The 23,884-nt window shown below is 36.1% G+C and overlaps 1 protein-coding gene across 6 annotated transcripts in view; it reads right to left on the reverse strand.

Moving 5' to 3' along the window:
* Positions 1 to 23,884, reverse strand: part of LOC138713571 (HEAT repeat-containing protein 6) — a 274,274-nt gene that overhangs the window by 83,866 nt on the left and 166,524 nt on the right. For 5 of the 6 annotated variants that reach the window (XM_069845747.1, XM_069845743.1, XM_069845744.1 and 2 more), the window contains 2 exons: positions 21,333 to 21,455; positions 3,424 to 3,548 (listed from right to left, as the gene is read on the reverse strand). In XM_069845747.1, coding sequence (XP_069701848.1) covers positions 3,424 to 3,548; positions 21,333 to 21,455 — 248 coding nt within the window. The remainder of the gene's footprint in view (positions 1 to 3,423; positions 3,549 to 21,332; positions 21,456 to 23,884) is intronic. The other variant, XM_069845745.1, reaches the window with a different exon arrangement.

The following is a 23,884-nucleotide window of genomic DNA, read 5'->3' on the forward strand; positions in this document are numbered from 1 at the left end:
ACAATCCATCCTGGCATTTTTAAAAATTGTTATTGTTTTTAAAAGACAATTTTGAAAAAACAGAGTAAGTTCAGCTATACTGGCTGGCAGGCGCAAACAAGCTTCGTTCTTATCAACCCGACCTTCTGCCCAGCCACCAGCTAGCTTACAAACGACCAACATGGTAACCAGCCAGACTCCATCTTGTACACCCTGATTTTCTGCCCAACGACCAACTAGGTTACGAGCGACCAACTCAGTAATGAATCAGGCTTTGTCTTGTATGTACCCATAGTTTCTCAATGCACAGACTTTCCATATAAGAACAAGTATGCTACCTGTAACTAATTTACAAAGTTTCATGAAAATCTGTTAGATAGGAGATAAATTATTTTTGTATACATTCACCCACTAAAGTAGTGTGCCTCATTCAAACTTATTAAAACTTCGTACACAAAACACGTATGCTAACTAGCTTTTATGAAAATCTGTTAGATATGAAAGAAGTTATTAATTTATTCCAGCCAGATTTCCCATACATCCCACTGCTCTACAATTACAATTGCAACAATCATGTCAGTATACTCTGCATGTGTAAAGACCCATGGCATTGTAACTTCGCTACACAGAGTGTATTCATAATTAGAAAACAGCTACAACTTCCTGACACAGACTTGAAGTTGGAGAGTCAAAATGGTAAAGACATGGTCACATGTCGCTGCTTTTGCAGTGCTGCAGTGCAAAATACTGTGGAACTCTCGTACTGCAATGGTGCAAACCGAGAAGTAGCAGCTGCCAAACCAGGAGGGTTGCCAACATTACTTGCGAGAATAGTGCTATTGGTTATCACTGAAGTACAGGTGTTTTTCTAATAGCTTTATAATAAAAAATAATGTCAATTTCTGAATACTAGTTAGGACAGACAAATAAATAATAGACCTACTTGAACCAAGAGAGTGCTTCTGGAATTTGCAAACGCAGATTCCCACAACAAAAAGTAAAAGGTTTTAGCAGAAATTGCTAGTGCAATGAAAATTTCAGAAGATGATACACACTATTTGGGACCAGTTCAATAAAGAATGATTAAAAATTAATAAACCACTTAATACTCGCAAAAAAGTTCTTACACCGTAACATTAGAGCCTATTCATACCCTTTATCGTAATTCTCGAAGGAGATCATAACTTCAAGTTGTACTGTATTTCTATCCTTTCTTTGTCCCAGAATCTTCTGCTTTTTGTAGTTTAATGTTTCGATCTCCAATTTATAATTAAAAGCAGTGATAATAATGTTGTCGCATGAGTTTCATAATCTGAAACTCTGCGAACATAACCACAAAATGAACTGAGGAATCAAAGCAGAGATGCAAAGCTGCAGGTAATGGCGGCTGCAGAAGTAGTGCCTCATGTGTGAAAAGACTTGCAATCTCCAGTCGCAACTTTTGCAGCACTCAGGTTGCGCAGCAAGAAAAAAAATATGCAGAGTGCTACTTTTGGCTTCTGAAATTCCATAACCATGTGTTCTGTAAGTCTTTTTTAATTATAATGGACCATTTAGAAAGAGTGATGTTGCAAAATTTTCTCTGCAGAAGCAGAAGAAAATTCAACCTGATTTCCCTGAAAATAATAAGTGATAGGGTATTTCAGATTTCAAATTCAGATTCAGGGCACACGACTTAGTAAAAAAATCTTGGAATGTAGGCATTCATGGCTAGCATTATATGGATCGATGTTATCAGGGCTAAACATCTATGGTCTGTTGGTGCTGTTGCTACCATACATTTCGTCTGCTGCTCCAGCAGACATCGTCAGTGGTGTGGCACATGGGAGTGCAAAGATCTCCTTAACGTGCTGGGAACGACTAGGACTGTGGCTGGTTGTCTTGTGGTATTTAAGGTCGGGATGGATCGTGGCTCACAACAGTTGTCGCCGCGGTCCGAACCGGTGGCCAACATGTTGTGATGAGCTACCATCGTGTTTGGCTGTTGTATGAATGGAGTAATGTGTGTTTCTCAGGGCTGGGTACACGCTTGACTGACTTTAAGGTCTTCTTCCTTCTGATTGAAGTTGTTCTTGTGTTTGTAGATTTCAATGGCCTGTCGATGTAATCTGGCGTCCCGCTTAGGATGTCAGTGTCCTCGAACCTAATGTTGTGCTCCCCCTCTTTATATGCGTGTTTGGCTACTGCTGGCTTATCTATGTGGCCTAGACGGCAGTTTCTTCTATATTCAGAAATTTGGGTCTTGAAACTACATTGAGTCGTCCCTATGTATACTGAGCCACATGAGCACGGGATCCTGTAAACTCCAGTAGGAGTTGGAAGGAAGACTGTCTCTACGTCGTGTTGTTTTAATAGCTTGCTGATGCGATCTGTAACTTGTTTCAAGTACGGCAGGAATACGGTGCCTCTCTTGGTGGGGCCTTGACTCGGACTGGGCAGTGTATGCAATCTAGGTTTCAAGACTCTTGATCTCTCTTGCAGAATAGCCATTGGCCTCCAGTGTATATCTAAGATGGCCGATTTCTTGATCGAGGTGTTGTGGCTCGGAAATCTGCTTGGCCCAGTCGAACAAAGTTTTCATCATCGCTTGCTTCTGTCTGGGGTGATGGTTAGAATCTTTGTGTAAATAGCGATCTTTGTGCGTGGGTTTTCTGTAAACTTTGTGACTGAGTGAACCATTCTCCTATCTGCAGACCAATACATCCAAGAAGGGCAACAGACCATCATTTTCTGTTTCCATAGTGAACTGGATCTGTTTATGATGGCTGTTAAGGTGTATTAAGAAGTCCTCCAAGACTTGTCTTCCGTGGCTCCAGATCAGGAACGTGTCATCCAGCGCTCCTGTGTGCCACATCACTGACGATGTTTGCCAGAGAAGCAGACGAAACGTATGGTAGCAACAGCACCAACAGACCACGGCCCTTTAGCCTGGATAACATCGATCCATATTAGTAAAAAATCACCTACTTTAATTTGGAACATGCCAAAAAATTAAAATTTTTTGTTCAGTATAATTGAAGTTCCACATAAATATCTTTCCAGATATTCTTTGTGGGTCATTCAACATCATCTTACTAATGTTCTGAATTCTTAATATCATTTTTTCGTTAATATTTTCTGTGTAATCCTTTTGTTACCTCATTTTGTAAACGCATATACAAGCATTTGGAGGCTGCTTAAAAAAAGTGTAATGACTTATCTCTTCTTGCTGCAAATTACTCATTTAGATTTTCTAATATGATCACACTGTTCCATTGTTTTAAAAAATTTTGCTTGATTCAAGCAAAGTTTTTGGAACAAATTACAAGAAAGTGACGTGAGCACTCATTGAGTTTCCCTGCTCTCCACTCTCTATGAGTTGCCAAGATAATTGGTCCTGTCAGTACCTTGTGTTGGCCAAATCTGTATTATTATTGACAGCATGCAGAAATTGTAGATACTTACGAGTTGAGAACTAGAGCATCAGTTAAGTTACCAAGAGACCAAGAAGCCTTCATTCGTACTAAAGACGACTCATCCTCCACAGTTCGTATTATGTTTTCAGCTGAGTGAATAATGAAGTAAATATCCTGAAATTAAACACAGAAACTACTGCAATGAAAAGTTTATAATCTGCAAACAATCATTTTCTTTTTCCTATACAAAAAAAGAAAATTTAGAAATAATATGGAACATTAGCAATGAAGAATATTAATTTCTAATATGTGGGTCTTGATTTCCAAAAACCACTAACAAGGATTTTTTTTTCAGAAATGAAATTATAAATGAATTTAAGGAGTTGAAAAAGTGGAATATTCATGTACACTTTAAGAAAGCTTACAGGATGCAAGAAAGTAGAGCTTCAACACTCTTTGGACCCTGATGCAAAAGAGACGCGATGTGGTCAACACTTTTTACCTCTGAGGAATACCAGATGCTTAATTTTACTCGAGACTGAGTGGACTCTGGAGTTATGATGAGAAGAAAAATGAAGAGCATTTTTTAAAAAAGTCACTAAATGCTCAAATTTTCAAAATTGAGTTTTTGGCATTTATATGTTGATATTCATGTTACGAGTATCCTTGTAAAATAATTTTAGCAGCAGTCAATTACTAATGTAATATTATTAGGCAATGAAAACTGTGATCTTCCACGAAACTCAATATTTGCTCTCTATTATTTAAAGCATTAGTTGATAAATGTCAACTACATTATAAGCAAAACAGAATACTGTTATAGTAATCATACTTGAATAACAATAACATTTATTTTATTTTACGCAGCATACAAGGTGATAGCAATTTATATTTAGATCAACAATGTAAAACGTATATTAGAAAAATAAATTACTAGCAAACATTTGCAGTCTTGCTCCTGTGTGGAGGTGAATTCCCACTCTAAAGGTGTGATAGAGGGATTAATTCGTGCAAGGCGAGGCTACTCTGGAACGTACTGTCGCTTCTAAACCATTACAATGAGAGCATGCTATTGTATACTATCTATCATAATACAGAGCCTGTGTGTAGTGAAAAGGTATATCAGCTGTTGAAAGTGCTGATGGCAGGAAATCTACAGCAAAATAAAAAGCACCTAGAATGCCTACAAAGAATAACAAGAGTCTGCCAAGTATTACAGGTCACATAGACATCCGGATATACCCGTGAATCCAAAAGGTTTGGAAAAACGGAGTGCAAAGCAGCTGACTTAACTCATGAGAACATAACTACATTTGACCATTATGTAAGTAAGTTAAATAAAATTGATCAAGACAAGTTCTTACTTATGTGCAAGAAAATCGCTTGTCCAAAACATAGGAGAGTAGAAAATGAGAAAGGGAAAGAAAGCATACAGAAAGTATATAATATAATATATTCTAATTAGAGAACCTCACTTTCCTCTATTGAAAATTGTGTAATCAATGACTATGTGTAGTCATCATGTAGATAATTATTAATGGAGTGTGGTTGAAATAGTCATAAAGTCATTAAAATATACGCTCCTGCATGCATAACATACTCGCGTGTGTGTGTCTATATATATATATATATATATATATATATATATATATATATATATATATATATCGTAACTTTTTAGTCTTACTTTGCCACCACACACCCGTCAACAATGTGACTTTTATTTCTTAATAATTCACCCTACACCAAGGGGTACTCCACTTAACACAGCAACACAACAGTCGTTATTACACTCCACAAAACGACAATGACAATACACGTGTATTATTGAGAAGAACAACAATGTACTCTTATTTCAATTAATGTTCACAAAGCACTAAATGCAGAACAAAACTGTCACTTCTCAGTTCACAATTCGCTTGCCTTGGCTAGTTCTTCTAGCTCACTGTTCAAGTTCACTGCACATCGAACTCAGACCCTCCGGATGCGTCGCCTTCGCCTGGCCATTGCCACAATTATGGACTCACTCAAGTTCACTGCACATCGTACTCAGATCCTCTGGATACATCGCCTTCGCCTGGCCACTGCCACAGTTACGGACTCACTCAAGTTCACTGCAGGTCAAACTCAGATTCTCTGGATACGTCGCTGCTGTCCAAGACAAGACTTGACGGCTGACTGAAGACTAACTTACTCGCGCTTTTATTTATTAAACCACATGTTCTCGGACCTTCGATTCACGTGGCTTACAGAATATCAAAGAGAAATCTGAGTCGAGATGCTTCCTTTGCTCTCCCTGCTCCGCGCTGTCACTGAAGTTCTCCTCCCCTTGCTTCTTACCGTGCTACAGCTCCTACCGAAGCTCGAGTTTCCCTTTCCCCACACTTTCCTTCTCGCTAGATACACGCGCAACTCCCTATCGCGACTAGAATGTTCCAGTCAAGTGCCACAAATATTTATATAAATGCAGGTAGTAGGCCAATGACAATACAAAGGAGGAGAGTTCAGCTGGCACTGTGAATCGAGTCTCGGCATAGCTCAGGTGGTAAGGGCATTCAGAGTGCCAAGCTGAGGATCCTGGATTCGATTTCCGATGTTGGAACGAATTTTTCTCCTTTAATAAGTATATAGAAAAAAAAACTTAAAACAAATGGACTGGTAGCATTTAATGATAAATCACTACTTTCTTCTAAGTAATGGGGAAATCAATAAAGAAGGTGATGCATGCCCTTCCTAAATCACCAACAAAAGTGACTTGTGTCTTAAGTTCAGTGCTAAATAAAATTAGTCCTGAAAAAAAGGCAAAATATTGTAAACAGTATTACAGTATCACAGGGGTGTGGCGTCCATGTAACTGGTGTTACCGGGGGTAACACTAAACAAAATAGAATATTGAAGCTCTTAGTGCTTCTAATAATTCATTAACATTATTTTAATAGGCTTATAATACAAAAGAACAGTATTTTCGCTGGTCGCTATTCAATAAATAGACTGTGTGAGACATTGCAACGTCAATGCAACATTGTTACCAGCAAAGGACAGTGTAACAAGCAACTCAATAGAGGATGTTGAACCCTCGCAGACAGTGCGGCTGAAAGCGAGCAGAGTAGTAACGCCTACTAAGGGGCCCTGTTACTGCTCAGCTTGACGGTAAAAGCGCGTGCTCAGCACAGACAGAGGAATCTAAATGTAACTCCTACTTAGTGGTCCTTTTAACACGGTGATATTGTGAGCTTGCCGGTTGAGAAAAATTATACATAGTTTCTTCGTCTTTTCATGTGATAGTTTCGTGTTTTTTTTTTTTTGTGGTGACTTAGTGACAAAATATAGTTTCTTCGTATTTTCTTGTGGAGAAAAAGTGATCTTAATAATGGCATCGAATTCCATAGAACAATTATCAGTGCCTAGTTCTTCTTCTAATAAGCCTAGCTGTGAATGTAACTGTGCGATCGAGAATCTTTTAAAACAATCTTTCGGTTCGCGTTTTTTTGTGGAAAAGACTGCAATTGTTAATAACGGTAGGCCCATACCTGTTATGAGTAATTTAAAATCAAAAGCGTCGGGTGGATATGATCGACATTTTTATGTCTCATGGTACACAGATTACCCTGGGTTATGTGGATGTACATGATTATTTAAACTTTTCTGTTGGCCGTGTCTTCTGTTTTCATCTGAAAAAAATGCATGGACAAAAAATGGCATTGAGAATATGGACAGTTTCAGAATTGTTCGCAGACGTTATGAAATTTCAAAGCAACACATTGCAGCAACATGTTCCTTGGCTACATTTGGCAACACTAGAATTGATTTTTCATTAAGCAAAACATTTAAAATTTCAGTTAAAAAACATAATGACATTTTTAAAAGAAATAGATACATTATGGGACACCTACTAAGCGCTACATGCTTCTTAGCACAGCAAGAACTGCCATTCAGAGGAAACGATGAGTCCAGTGATTCTAATAACAAAGGAAATTACATAGAATTACCGGTATTGCATTTGCTTGCAGAAAGTAACAACAAATTATACAATCATTTACAAACTGTTACTGTCTTTTCTGGAACATCAAATGACATTCAAAATAATTTAATTGACTGCATATCTCGTTGTATGATACAGGAAATAAAAAAAGAAATTGAGAATTGTAGTTTTGTTGCCATTATCATAGATGAGACGACTGACATTTCGAATAAATCCCAATTGAGGCACACAATAGCAAAGTGATACAAGTGACATTTAGTAAGTTTTGAGATAAATGACTTTGAAGTTGAAAAGGAAATTAAAGTCTGTTACAGGACTATGTTGCTGTAAATTTACAATTGTATATGTTGGTACCTATATTTTTTAACTTCTAAATAGAAATTATCTATTCTAAAACAGTTTAGGTAAAATAGGGTCCTAAAGTCACTTGTATTATTTTTCCACGAAAATATTTTTGTGGAGAAGTTATATAAGTGCAACGGTTTTCAGTATTTGTATATTATTTAAAACGAGAACAAGAACATTGCTTACAACATTGAAATATTTCTGTCTTAACAGCATTTGAGCTTTCTGATTATATTATAAGACAAAATGTGTCTGTATAACCGAAAGAATCACTCAATCAATCTTCTTAATGTATCGAGCAGTTTGCTGACAACATAAAGTCCACTATAGTCTATTTAGTTTTTCTTTTTCATGAGAAATGAGGGGTATTTTGAACGGTGTTCTTTATAGATGCCTGTTGCTAGTAGCCAGAGTTGGGGTGTAGTCAATATATACTGCAGGGCTGTGTCTTCTGCAATTGGTACTGATGATTTTAATTTACTTCTTTTATGGTTTATGCATGGACAGTACAGAAGAATGTGTTCCAGATCTTCATCATGATTATTACACCACAGACAAGTAGGATTATCAGGAAGGTGAAATCAGTATAGGTACAATTGTGTGACAATGTGACCTGTTCTGGCTCTTGTTACAAACGTTTGAACATGTCTGGGCAAGTTTTTGTACATTTCCAGGTCGTTTGGTTTCTTTTGAACGGACTGTAAAATTTTTCCTTTTTCAGAAGAGAACCAGTTGTTGATCCATAAGTTTATAAAATGAGACTTTACTGAAGCAAAGGCATTGGATAGAGATATCACTTGAAGAGGTCTTGTTGCAAATATGTTGCCTATTTCACAATGTTATTGATTTTCTAGTTTCCAAATATACCACAATGACTAGGTATCCATTGAAATGTTATTTCCTTTTGGAGTTTTTTTAGTTTTATTTAGTTCTGAATTGGAATAATTCTATGTGCGTATAGGATTGGTACATATTTGATTATATTATATATAGCCCTTGGAGTTGGTGAGTATGCAAATAGATTTTTCAGAAATTTGCGTAACACACTGAAGAGCGGCATCAATAGCTAGCTGTTCAGTGTCAAGACTGGAGGAGGATGAACATGATATGAAGTAACTTTCTTGATATTTTGGAATATAATACCCTGCCTCCTGATGTCCCATCATCAGGATTTAGAGATCCATCTGTACAAATTTGAAGGTGATCCATATATGTGCTGCAGATTAGTTACATGGCATCTAACTTAAGAATGTATGGAGGATCATTTTTGGAATTATTTCCTGGAATTTGTATGCTATGTTCAGGAATTACCCATTTTCATGGAGGAATTTCGTTCACAACTGGAATTTTAACAATGAGTGTGTCTGTGATATAGACTGAAATTTTTTCTTTGTTTATTTTGTACAAATTACACAGGATATTATCTGACAGTTTGAAGAACATCTGAGATCTGGATGAGGCTTGCAATTTTAAATGTACTTTTAGGTCCTTTTTAATACATAGTGTCTGATTGGTTGAATATTACATTCAATTTCTAGGGCAACGTTGATGTGGTTTTTAGTAATCCGAAAGAAGAAGGTTAAGAAAATTTTTATTTTTAAATGAAATTCAGCCTTAGTCGCTGTCCATTGCATCACTAGCCTCATCTGAAGAAGTCACATCTCTCTCTGCTGCAACATCTATGTTTCTGTCATGAAGTTCATCTGTAGGACTCTACTGCGAGTATTCCTTGAACTTTCTCTTCCACGCATTCTTTCACGTCCTGCAGTTCTTATTATAGGCCCATCCTCATGCTTCATGTCATCAAATAAAGAGTAGTGTATGGGTGGGATGAATTTCTTTAGCTATTGCAAGTTGCTCCACGTAGCAAAAGTTATCCTTATTGTATGTGTGCAGGCCTTCCACAAAGATGTTTCGAATATTTAATATATTACCTCTCGCCACTATGGCAATGAATTAGTCATAAACAGAAGAAACGCAACAACACTATGCAAACAACGCACTTGTATTAGTTTGCCTCTCAGTCAAAACTCTGTATACACTGTAATACAAGAGTTAGGCCAACATGGAGCAGCACTGACTGGAACTGCACTTATATTACTTTTTTCTCTGAACAAAAGTGACGTTAAAGATTCAGAATATACACTTATCTCACTTTTTCCAAAAATGTCACTTGTATCACTTTGCTTCTGAGTGCCTCAATTGTCTACCGTTTTTTGGTACATCAACGCAAATGGGAATATTGAGGAAAGATTTATAGGTTTCTCGGATGTAAGTAATGACCACACTGCAGTTCGACTGGCCCAAACTTTATTCGACCACGTAGAAGAATTTCAGTGCAGAGAAATGTTGATCACACAAACATATGATGGGGCCCCAGCCATATCCGGTGAACATGGAGGCCTACAGCCTCTTGTGAAGAATAAATATGGACGAGTATTATTTGTCCATTGTTGTGCACACAGACTAAATTTAGTTTTAGAAAAATCAGTGGACTGTATTAAAGAGTATAAGATATTTTTTCAGACAGTGTCAGGGCTTTCTTCATTTTTCACGAAATCATCAAAAAGAACAAAGGCTCTCGATCGACAAGTCAGAAGACATGTCCCTACGATGTCTAATACAAGATGGAATTACAAATCAAGGATGGTTTATGTTATCTTCAATTTCAAAGATGAATTATTGGGGCTTTTAAAGTCGATGATAGAAGACTGTGATGAATGGGATCATGAAACGCGAGTGTGGGTAACATGTTACTACCAGTCTTCAAAGCTTTAATTTTGAATTTTTGCTAGAGATTTTTTCTGCAGTTCTTACGAAAGCTGAAATTTTGTTCAGCATTTTGCACAAAAAACTATATGATGTGGGCTACTGCAAACAGAAAATAGGTGATTTCACAAATGTTCGTGACAGTTTTGACACTATTTGGTCTAGGACAGAAAGATCGTGTGAAAATTTGGTGATGCCGCACTCGAAGAAAGTGAGAAGTGATCACACTGACGAAGAGAATAAAACTTCCTTTCGGTGGCTATTCTATGAAATCATTGACACATGAAAATTCCAAATGATAGCCAAATTTTCAGACATTGACAAACTGGAATTCCTAACGTTGCTTAATTCTGAGAGGTATACGAACCTCACAGAAGTGTTTCTGGAAAAACCCTTTCGGATCATGATGCAAAACTATGGGTCATTCTTTATTCTGATGTGATTGAAAAATGAACTGTCGTACATATTCTTTTCCCGAATGTGCTAGGTATGTATGAGTTAGGTTTGAACTTGCATGCCATTGGTCTCACAGAAGCTCTACTGGAAGTTACCAAACTCTGTAATTTGATTTTAACAATTCCCGCGACAAATGCTTCAGCAGAAAGGACATTTTCAGCTTTGCGACATATACATACTTACGAGCGGAATACTCAAGGGCAGAATAGACTATCTGGACTATCCTTAATGTCGATAGAAAAATCTCTTCTCTTGAACATGAAAAAAGAACCAACATTCAATGACTCTGTCATCGATCTCTTCTTATAGAAGAATCGCAGAATAGAACTTCAATATAAGTAGTCTAAAAACATAAAATTGTTTAGTCACATGTTAAAAAGTGTTAAAATTTTTAAAAAAGGTATATACCTTGGGCAGACGGCCCATTTCGACGTGATGTTACGTCTTCATCAGTGTCTCCTGAACTACTGGTGATCTTGAATACTGTGATGTGCATTTGTCAGTTGTAGGGGTGGGGTGTGTTGCTCTTATGGTGGGGGCTGGTTGTTTGTGTGTTATGATGTATCATGACATCGAATAATGTGTGGGTATTGAACTGTAATTGTATATTAAGTATACGTTGTGGGTATGTTATTGTATGTTTATATATTTCGTATTGTTCTAAGATGTTTAACTGTGACAAGTAGTCTACACTATCACAGTACCGGTAAGTCTAAATAAAGTTCTAATGTTGTGGTCAGGCTAAGTTGTGTTGATTAATGACCGGTAACACCCATGAAATACTCACGCCACATCACTGCAGTATCAGCAATAGTAAAAAGAAATCTTGAAAATGAAAAGAAAAAAAAAGAGTGATTCATTAAGCTCAGATCTCAGCTAAAGTGAGAGAATTTTACCAGAGACTTGAAATTGGTAGGCAATTCTCTGGGAAAACAGAAAACTCCAAGAGGTAGAGAAGTGAGACAAAATAATTTCTAATTATGAATATATATAGTATTACAAGAAAATGAAACAGTAACAAGTGTCTGTTCATTTTACTTTGTTGCTAAATCGTGTACTAAAGCAACACAAATTCTGTACGTTCCTAAAGAACATGGTGAAAACTGCTCTATTAAGTTAAAAGAACGTTATGAGTCCTGCAAGGCTATTTCAAACATTCGTTCACTACATTTTATAACAACTTTTCAAAGAATTTTGTGCCGTACTCTATGATTTTCCCATTCTCAAAACCTCAAAAAATGACAAGTTTCTCAAATATGTATGAAATTTTTTTTAAACATTCGAATAATCAGTTAATTACCACAAACATTCAACCTAATAGAAATGTTGTTGCAAATCTGAATTGTTGGGTTGCAGTGTTGTACGTTGAATTTTGGTGGTCTAAGTGATAGATTCTCCTAAAAATGCAGGTGAAATTAAAGTTATATACAGCTTTAAACCAGTGTTAATACATTTAAGATAATGGAAAAATCTCGGTATGAAGTCATAAAAAAGAAATCATACCTGGGAGTGTTACCTGGTGATCCAGCACAGTTAGACTGTTGTGTAAGATTTTTTTGTTAAGAGAAAGCTGTTAATAAAAATAAGTGAAATTATATTATCTTTGATGTGATCTCCGACATACCCCTGATTTATAATTTGTGTTGGGCAAGTCTGTGGTCCATGTAACACAAGGATTTTTTCCAGGTCTGGTTCCCCTGTGGCATCCCAAAAAATCTCCATCACCATCTCATCTCATCATGGGTGTAGTGTATAACAGCTAGCGTAGTGCATTACAGGTGCTGTGTTCAGTTCAAGTTTGTCAAGTATGGTGAAGTTCGATATTCGCCGATATTCGTTCAGCAGAAGGAGGCCAGTCGTGTTTGTTCCAACTTGTTATAAAATATTCGTTGTCATCCACTCTTGTATTAATTGCTTAAGAATTTTAGCACAAATCTTGCGATTACATTTTCATATGAAATAAGACTTAGTTTTAATGTCTTGGTTGCCTCTCTCATGTTCGAACATTGCAGGACACTAATACCAGCCTCCTATGGCACACCCGACAATAACTCTGTTGATAAATCGGTCTACATATCTGGCTTTATATGTTGTTGTTGTTTTCTAATGCCAGGCGTTTGACAATAAAGTCATTTGACCTCTTGCACTCCAATATTTTTCAAAGATATTATCATGACTAGCCACTGAAGCACAGATTTTGAGGTGTTCCGAATCCATTTCTTGGTTTGAGTTGCACAATGGGCAGTTAGGGGACTGATATATTCCAATTCTATGCAGATGTTTGGCCAAACAATCATGGCCTGTTGCCAATCTAAATGCAGCTACAGACGATTTTCGTGGTAAATCGGGAATTAACTGTGGATTTTTATGCAGAGAGTTCCATTTTTTCCCTTGGGATTGTGTTATCAAATTTTGTTTGTTGAAGTCTAAGTATGCAGATTTAATAAATCTCTTCACAGAGTAATACGTAGATTTAGTAACAGGTCTGTAAGTAGCAGTGCTGCCCTTCTTTGCTAAAGCATCCGCATTCTCGTTTCCCAGGATTCCACAATGGGATGGTATCCATTGGAATACAATTCTTTTATTGAGTGTTATTAGTTGAGAGAGCATTTTATTTATTTCTGCTATTTGAGATGAAGGTGTGTTTCTAGAGACTATTGCTAGAATAGCTGCTTTGGAGTCTGACAATATAACTGCATTCCTAAATTTATTGATGTGGCAGAGAAGATTCCTGAGACTTTCACTTATTGCAGTGATTTCTCCATCAAAACTTGTTGTTCCATATCCAAGAGATCTATAAAGTGAGAAGAGACAGCACGTAACACCTGCACCGGCACCTTGTTCTCTGGAGATCAAGGATCCGTTGGTGTATAAATGAAGCCAGTTTTGTGGAGGGTACCTAATGTTAATTGTCTCTAAAGACAATTGTTTCAGTATTTCAGTGTTTACTTCTGATTTCAGTATTTCTTCTGTTAAATTTAGATTATATTCTATATTTAATAGAGTTAAAGGGTTTGGTTTAATTTGTAAGTTTCTTTTAAATTCGGGATATTGATTTTCTGTTTTAATTCTTGAACCATGGATATGAAACTTTTTTGAGTTTTCAATCTACAAAGAGGACTGTATGAATGCCAATTGTTACCTGGTAATCTGATAAGTTTTTCGTTTGAATCAGTGGTTTTTCTTCTATTGTCATTTTGATGCTGTTAATATTAGTGAGGAATCTCATAGAATCTATTGGAGTTGTTTTGATTCCACCAGTAATGAGTCTGAGAGATTGGTTTTGAACATATTCTATGTCGTTTATGAAAGGTGAAGTAATTAAAATTTCTCCGCAGTATGTCAGCACTGGCTGTATAAACAATTTGTATGTAGTGTTCAAAGTATTCGTAGAGCAACCCCATTTCTTTCCTGCTAGTCTTTTTAGAAGGGAGAATCTTTTACGAGCTTTTTCAGAAATGTATTTCAAATGGTTGCTTCATGTTAACTTACTATCGAAAATAACTCCAAGATATTTGGATTCATAAGTCCTAGGAAGGTGTTGGCCATTGTATTGGATATTGAATTCTCTTTCTTTTTTACCGAGTGAAAATATTTGGTAGTTACTTTTGCTTAAATTGAGTGTCATCAAATTTGATGTATTCCATACATGTAGTTGATTTAGAGCTTTAAGAGCAGAATTTTGAATTTTGTCTCTATGTCTGTAAGATCCGGAAGTCCACAAAACTATATCATCTGCAAATAGTGCTGTTTTCATGTTTGATGCCTCTAATAGGAAGGGTAAGTCATTTATATAAATATTGAATAAAGATGTACTGAGGACAGCGCACTGAGGTAGACCTCGATATGTTTGTCTGTAACTAGAAAGTGAGTTATTGAATTTAGTGGCAATGAATCTTTGACTAAGGAATTCTGATATCCATCTGAACATATTGCTGGAGATACCTAATTTCTGGAGTTTTAGTAATAATTTATTCCTCCAAACAGAGTCATATGCTAGCTGAAAGTCAATAAATATTGCCAAGGTATCTTCTTTCTTGTTAAAACTGTCCTAACTGTCTTTTATTTCTTGGCCGAGGCGTATGACTTGTTCATTGGTAGAGTGTAGTTGTCGAAAACCGGCTTGTCTGGCTTTATATGAGTTCAAGTAAAAGGTAAAAAGATTAAAGATTTCCCCATCACACGCCATGAAGGCACTTGGGGGCATACAGGTAGAGCCCCATGCTTTCCATGACCTCGGCACTAGAATGAGGTGGTGTGGTCAGCACCATGCTCCGACCACCTTTTACCCCCGGGAAAGACCCGGTACTCAATTTTATAGAGGCTGAGGAACCTTGGAGCCGTTTTGGAAGTTTGGCAACGAAAAATCCCATCACTACTTGGAATCGAACCCCAGACCTTCCAATCTGTAGCCAGCTGCTCTACCAACTGAGCTACCCGGCCGCCTTTTATCAGTCAAGTACCCGCCATTAGTTAAAAAAAAATTTGATGTGAAAGAGGAAAGCATTTTCCAGTCTGTATAAGTGACAGTGCCTATGTAAAAACCTTAGATTGATAAATTTGTTGTTAAAAAAATATTCTCCTTTCTGCATTGTCTCATCTGTATCTTGGTTTGGTTTGTTTTTCAGTGCTGTGTGACGAGTAATAATTTTGTAAATTTCTATGTAAATGTCAATATTTTCATAAAATACAGCTACTTGATACTCGGTTAAGAGAGAATTTTTATATATTATTATTATTGAATTTGGTATTTCCAAGAAACTAGTTCGATTAATGAAAATGTGTCTCAGTGAAAAGTACAGCAGAGTTCGTACATGCCAATTTCTGTCTGATGTTTTTCCATTTCACTGGGAGATAAAGCAAGGAGATGCACTATCATCTTTACATCTTTACAAATGACTTTATTGTCAAACGCCTGGCATTAGAAAACAACAACAACAATTTAACTTTGCCTACAATATGCCATTAGGAAAGTTCAGGAGGTTCTTTAAAAGCCATTTGTAAGTAAATAAGGAAGTAATCAGCTACCTCATAGTAAGGTTTTTGTTTCAAGATGTATTCTAATTTCAAAGCATTACTTAACTGGAAAGAAAATAAATAAATAAAAATATAAATAAAAAATAAAAAAATAAAATAAAATGATGTTCCTGCATGTCTGTCTACATCTCTTACTTAAGGCCTTCTGTGTCCTAATCCCTGATAGATAAAAACATTTATTAATTACTAATTTGTAAGGTGGTGTTACTATGTTCTGTAATTAATTACAGAAAAAATATTTTGATTGTTGTTTCCATTATTTATCTCTATGTATTGTGAACTATCCCATCTGCAACCATCCCTTACCAGAGAATGACCATTCTGTTGAGACTAAATGTGATCTTACAGCTTACTTAGGAGTATTTTCCGAAATAAATCACATTAAATTCGAGGCAATTATTTTAGGACATGTTGAAATTGTTATTTACAAAATATAAAACTTTAAAACTTAAAATTTTAAAATTGTTAAAATGTATGCATTTAAAGAAGGTTGCATCTCTGGTAGCTGTACGGTGCTGTTTTGGCATGATGTTTCGCCTTCGTCACTGGATGGCAGTCTCACTGGATCTGTGGTGTTCATCTATTGCTTTGCCATGTTCCGTCTTTTGTGGAAGGAAGATGTTTAGATGGTAGTGGGGATGTTTGCGTAGTATCCTGTTGACTAGTTTGTGTATGTTAAATTGTAATTGGGTTTCAATATATGTTGTGGATATGTTAGTGTGTTTTTATATATTTCATATTGTTCTAATATATGAGTTTTTAGGCTTTCATAGTGGCTGTTACCAGAATTCTTTTCGTATTCCGCCATGTCTAATATCTTCAGTTGTTGACGTTTTGGTGTGATGTTTAGTATCTCCATATTTGTTTCCATTTCCTTGTAATTGTGGTTGCTATTGGCGTTGTGTTTTGCGTAATTTGATGTGTTGTATAGTTTAGTTATTGCTTCATTACATTCATTATATCTTATTGCGAATTATCACAGTGATCATTCCAAAACAAATTACTTCACATACCTACTACTGTACAACACATATTATGCACAAACAGAAATATTATCAATTGGTTCACCCATACATATCAAGCATATAAGCAGAAATGTTCATACACAATAGAGAACAAACACGCAAAAAAAATTATATATTGGCATAGATATGTAGATGATACAAACAGATGCATTATAGGTACCGCCAGTTAACTATTACAATGCATCTAAGTCAAAAGTCAAACAAAAATTTAATAAACAAACACAAACACAGCAAGATAAATACGTAACATTAACACATTAATAATATACACAAAATCATAGCTGCAATAAAAAAAATAAAATATAACACAACATACAAAACAAATACCATATCACTGAAGTATTTAAACTTTTACTTATTCAGTTACTTACAAATGGCTATCAGAGAACATGGAGGTTCATTGCCACCATCACATAAGCCCGCCATCGGTCCCTATCCTGAGCAAGATTAATCCAGTCCCTACCATCATATCCCACCTCCCTCAAATCCATTTCAATATTAATTATTCTCCCATCTACGTCTCGACCTCCCCAAAGGTTTTTTCCCTCCGGCCTCATCTAAACTTTTAGAAAAAAAAAAAACAGTTCAACTGGGATATACAAATCAAAATGCAAGTTGGGTAGAATAATTTCAAGGAAAAATTGTTCCGGGGCCAGGTATCGATCCCGGGACCTTTCACTTAGCGCGTGAACGCTCTTCCGACTGAGCTACTCCAGGAACTATATTACGACACCGTCACAAATTTTCCTTTGTATCCACACGACTCAAATGAGCTGACAAGACGCAAGAACTCAACTATGAGTGCACACAAATACTTGTGTGACTTAAATTGTGGCTTTCTGTTAACGTACCTCCAGTAACGAATGTATTATACAAATCTGGCTTTTCCTTGAAATTATTCAAACCTGCTTTACAGGGAGCTACTACCTGAAAGCCAGATTTGTGCAAGTTGGGTAGTTTTCTATTTAGGACGAACTGGCAGATCATTCCAAATATGATACTACGAACGTAATACGTATTAAAGGAATAACCAAACCAAGCCGAATTACGCAGAACACATCACCAACAACAATATACAAATAGATATGGAGATACTACACATTCCACAGAAAAGTAAACAACTGGACATATTAAAACAATATGAAATATATAAACACATAATTCTCCACTATATACAAAATTACCAAGCCAACTGGATGGGCCATCTACAATGGACATCGCACAGAATCCCAAGAGTTATGCTTCATTATCTCCCTCAAGGAAAGAGATAACTGGGATTCCCAAGAAACGCTGGAGGGACAATTTTTCTTTGAGACCGTAACAGCCACATGGTCCAATACTTGGAGGGATGATGATAATGATAAACATACAAATCATATTCACAACATATACTCAATACCTAATTACAATATAACACACATACATTATTCGACATAATACTACGCAACACGCAAACATGCCCACTACCACCTGACATACCCCTTCCACAGAAAATATCAAAACAAAACATGAACGCCACACCTGATGCAGTAGATCACTAGCCACTGACAAAGGTGAAACATCATGCCGAAACAGTACCATATGGTTACCAAAGTTTTTTAAATACATTTTAACACTTTGAGGGCTGGTTTCACCATGCTTCACTAAGGTTTTAATGATTCATTAATTTATTTACTGGTTCATTAAATCATTTTTATATCTCACCAAGCATCTTTAGCCTAACGAACCAGTAAAACTATCATTAAATTTAGTGATAGAAATTTCCGTCTTTAAATTTTTAATGGTTCATTAGTTGCAATATGTTGTTGTTGTTTTCTAATGCCAGGCGTTTGACAATAAAGTCATATGACCTCTTGCACTCCACTATTTTTCAAAGATATTATCATGGTCAGCCACTGAAGCACAGATTTTGAGGTGTTCTGGATCCATTTCTTGGTTTGAGTTGCACAATGGACAATTAGTTGCAATATAAAATGGCGGAAAGTTTCGACGCAGAATTGTTATATCTGGAACTGGTCGAAAATTAATAGTCAGATGGAGATAATGTTAACCATTTAAGAAACGATCATTTTGAAAATTTTAACGACACAAAAATTCACGAAAGATACTGCGTCACGAAGATCACGGTACTTAAAATTTTAGAAGAAACTGATCATAGGTTAGAATATCATAAAAACGGCTGAGACAAAGCTGAAACTAGTCAACTAGGTAACATACAACTGAGTTTCTATTTTAACACGTGAAAGTGGTTATTGTAACTACATACGTAAGAAATATTAGTAAATTAATACATTATGTGCATCCAAACATAACAAAACTTAACTGGTATATTAACTTTAATTTATTAGAATTAAGTTTACGCACACATTGAACCTAATTCCCTCTTTACCCTTTCCTATCCAGTCCTCTGACTGAACTCTTACTTTCTTCGACCCCGATGGCATTAGAGCATTCGAGGCCTAGGGGTTCATTTCCCTTTCCTTCCTCCTCTTTCTACTTTTCTGTTCCTAGTACTGACCTGCTATGGCACTAAAATCGTCCTCCAGTGGCTTAAGGAGGGAAAGCTGGGATCAACAAGATCTCCCAGCTAGGTCCAATGGATCCGTCGACCAACAGCAGGTGTGGTCCTCCAGACATTCTGGGGGTTGTGTGTGAATGAAGTAGCCACCAAAACGTTAAAATATGGTGTTCACTTAAATCGGCTACAACTTGCCATTTAACCAAGAAATGGATTCGGAACACCTCAAAATCTGTGCTTCAGTGGCTGGCCATGATAATATCTTTGAAAAATATTGGAGTGCAAGAGATCAAATGACTTTATTGTCAAATGCCTGGCATTAGAAAACAACAACAACAACATTGAACCTCTACCCTGAAAATAGTTATTTAACACAATATATCTGTAGTGCTCGGGAAAAGTGACACAAGTAAATTTCCACAAACCTTTTTTGATAATTTATTGACAACTTACGGAACATCTGTTCACTTGGAAAAAAATACATAGGTATTCCTCCCATTACAATAATTCATACAGAAAAAAATCAAATCGACATAAACCAGTGTAAGTTGTCAATAAATTATCAAAAGGTTTGTGAAAACTGACTTATGTCACTTTTCCCAAGCACTGCAGATATTTGCTATGAACTTTCTACTTTCTTTCAGATCTGCAACTATACTTCACAGCACAGTAAATTCATAAATCTTTAATTTTTTTCTTTCTGGATCACACGTTTCAAGAATATTATCTATACCTAAACTGCAGTTATAAAATATCATACTACTGCAAATGAGGTTACCACTGTTATCAGGAATGCAATAATTACAAAGCTATAATTATGGCGAACATAGCAGCAGCAGCAGCAGCATCAGCAGTAGGAGTAGCAGCAGCAGCAGCAGGAGCAGCAGTAAGAGTAGCAGCAGCAGCAGCAGCAGTAGTAGTAGTAGTAATAGTAGTAGTAGTAGTAGTAGTAGTAGTAGTAGTAGTAGTAGTAATATATATATATATATATATATATATATATATATATATATTAAAAAAGAAATGCATAACAGTGACGTCAAACACTCAACTGACTGATTCGGAAACAAGTGCTCTGTCCACTAGACTAAAGCCATCCGTGAAAACATTCTGTATGAACCAATGCAATACTCCAGGATATGACTATCACGAAATTTGACTCTAACTTGATTTACTTGAAATTAATTAGACACGGTTTACATTTTTTGTGGAAATATGTTTTCCTCTGTGACTTATTAATAAAGTACTGGTATGTGAAAATTGTTATTCCTTAACTATATGTAACTTAAATCTTTATTAATATTTTATTATGTTTAATAATCACATTGTTGACTGAAGGCCAGTGCACACCAGACACTATACTATATAGCACTATGCTTTTGTGCGATATTGTAGCTAGCAATAACGCACATATAAATGTACTCTTGTAAATCGTAGTAAAAATTTCAACATTTCCACTACCAAGAGACACAACAAAACTTTTCTAATACTGTACACGATTTGCGATATAGCAGACTGTGGTTTTGTACAAAGATGTTCCGATACAGTTATGAAAAATTCATAGATCGCACTTTTTATCCATAATGAGCCATTACTTACTGTTCATTACATGTAAAGAAAATTTAGTTGGTGAGCAGCTCGCATTTTAGTGAACCGTTAAATATTTTAATGTTTCATTTGGACTGATTTACTGAAGGTTGGTGAAACCGGCCGTAAGTTTTATTTATTAGCATTAAGTGTTATAAGCTGAATTTAAAGAAGAACGTTAATTACAACCAACACATTTAAGTTTCTTCCTTAAAAAAATATAGTAATCATATACATACCTCTCTGAGTACTGGGAATAAAATATATATGGCCAGTGCACGTACTGCTGATGCCCGCACACTGCTTTCTTCATCATTACTGCATCCAAATAGCAATGTAATAACCAAAATTTGTTTTTCATGCTGAAAAGGAAATAATTATCAAATACATTACTATATTATGAACGTCTGAGTTGCAAAACTTACAATTACCATAAATAAATTACATTAACGATTGTTACTCAGAAATTTTAAATGTGCCTTTTTAAGTGTCAAATATCAATCAATCATAGTGTCCTGCTCAAGGGCAGGTCTTTCACTGCAAACCCAGCATTCTTCAATATTTCCCATTTTTAGTCTCTGCATATGATTCATGCATCTTAATAGTGTCTATCATCTGATATCTTCTTCTGTCCCGAACTTTTCTTCTGGTCACCATTTCCTCCCCGTGCATCCTTCAGTACCATAGAAAAGGGTGACTTTAAACAGTAGGAGACTTTGGGCAAAAAGAGACATTTTCTTTGTGGGCTCTGGATATGTGGGCTATTAATTTTTGTTTCGACTTCCTGGAGATAACAGTTGTTTTGGTGGGTTTTCTGCAGCTGATTTTATATTTAAGGGTGTAGACTTGTCTATGAAGTTTAAGTTGAAAATTTGCTTAATTTGAAGGGCTTCAAAACTTATAAGGTGATTAAAGTATTATGGTATTATTATTATTAATATTATTATTAATATTATTATTATTAATATTATTATTATTAATAATATTATTATTATTATTATTATTATTATTATTATCATTATTATTTGTTGGTTAAATATTTAGTCATACAATTTTGTATAATTTATGCTTAGCTCTTTTTTATATTCCTAACTTCAAAATTTCCAAGCCATATTATCTGATATAGTGCACTGAGGCGGGTGACTTTGGACAGTGTTCAAAGTCAGGTGGACAGTGTGTTCTATCATCTGATGAAGAGAAAAAAATTGCAGATAACACTATAATGGTTATTTCATGGAGTTTTCCTTTAACATCATTTGAGTTAGTTAGTTAATTAGTGGGGTTTAAAAAGAGCGCGTCAGCTACTATGGCTATTTGCGCCCTTATCTAAAATCATTCACTAAACACGACATAACATAATAACCAGAATGCTTAAAAGAACTAAAAAGCGTTGTCACGGTAAACAAATGCAGTTTCAACAAGGTGAAGCATAAAAACCATAAAAGTGAGACGTTCTCAGACCCTAAGTAGTTTTTAAAAAGAAACAACAAAACAATAAAAAAATGCCACCAGAAATAAATTGTCTGGAGCATTTATAAATTGCACGGATGTAAACGGTCCAAATGTCAAATTTGTTAAAATCATATACTAAAAATGTAACCTCCGGATGTAAAGAGTCCGGAGGATAAGTAAAACGGGTCATTAAAAGACAACATCACCTTGTCAAGTCCTGTATTCGATAAAAATCTCAGAACTACACTTGTACAATTAAAATTATTTCCAAGAACGTCACGTAGAGTCGGCCGAATTCCATACTGCAGACGGTCACGGTCGTATTTTCGACACTGTAATAAAAAATGTTCCACGGTCAGTGGAACATGGCATAGATCACACTCTGGCTGAGGCTCGCCATGTAGGAGATGGCCATGCATCAGATAACAGTGGCCAATCCTCGACCGGGTGAGTAAAACTTCGTGTTGTGACGCTCTTGTGGACGAATCCCAAACGCGAACAGTATTCTTTATTCTTCGTAATTTATTTCCCTCTTGTGCAGACCATTCGCCTTCCCATTGCCACCATAACGTATGTTTCAAATAATTTTTAATATCTTGCCATCTCTCACGCCAATACACCTCAGATCCATTTATAGCACTGTCCCTTGCTGCAGCATCTGCTGCCTCGTTTCCAGAAATGTCAACATGACCCGGAGTCCACACTACTCCAATCTCATAGTCAGAGGTTAGAAGAGTGTGGAAAAGTTCCTGGATTCTCAACACAAACGGATCATCAGAATTCAGACGCTGCAGGGACTCAATGGCGCTTAGAGAGTCAGAGCAGATAAGGAATCTGCCCCAGGGTTGCCTAATTAAAAACAATAAAACTCTATAAAAAGCATATAATTCTGCGGTAAAAACACTGGTGTACTGGCTCAATTTATATTTAAATATCTGTCCATTTGCAATAAAGGAACAACCCACACAATCATTTACTCGAGATCCGTCAGTAAAAACTAATGAGTAATTTGGATACTGTGATAAAAGTTCACTAAAACGAAGTCTATAAACAAAAGCTGGTGTAAAATTTTTAAAACATCGGCTCAGACTTACATCAAACATGGGACGTCACATAGTCCACGGTGGAGTGGTGGTGTACTCCAGTGTGCGAACTGTTGCAAGCAGATGTCGAGCTCGGACAGCAGTTCATGAAACCGCACACCTGCTGGACGAAGTCTCCGTGGATTGTCACTGTATCGGCCGTAAAGAGAAAGATGGTAAAAGGAGTCGTAAGAATTGTGCTCGGGCTGTGAGCGAAGCTTAACTGCATACGAGCACAACAACAAATTACGTCGCCG

Source organism: Periplaneta americana, chromosome 14 (assembly GCF_040183065.1).
Source record: "Periplaneta americana isolate PAMFEO1 chromosome 14, P.americana_PAMFEO1_priV1, whole genome shotgun sequence".
In the NCBI taxonomy this organism is placed as follows: domain Eukaryota; kingdom Metazoa; phylum Arthropoda; class Insecta; order Blattodea; family Blattidae; genus Periplaneta; species Periplaneta americana.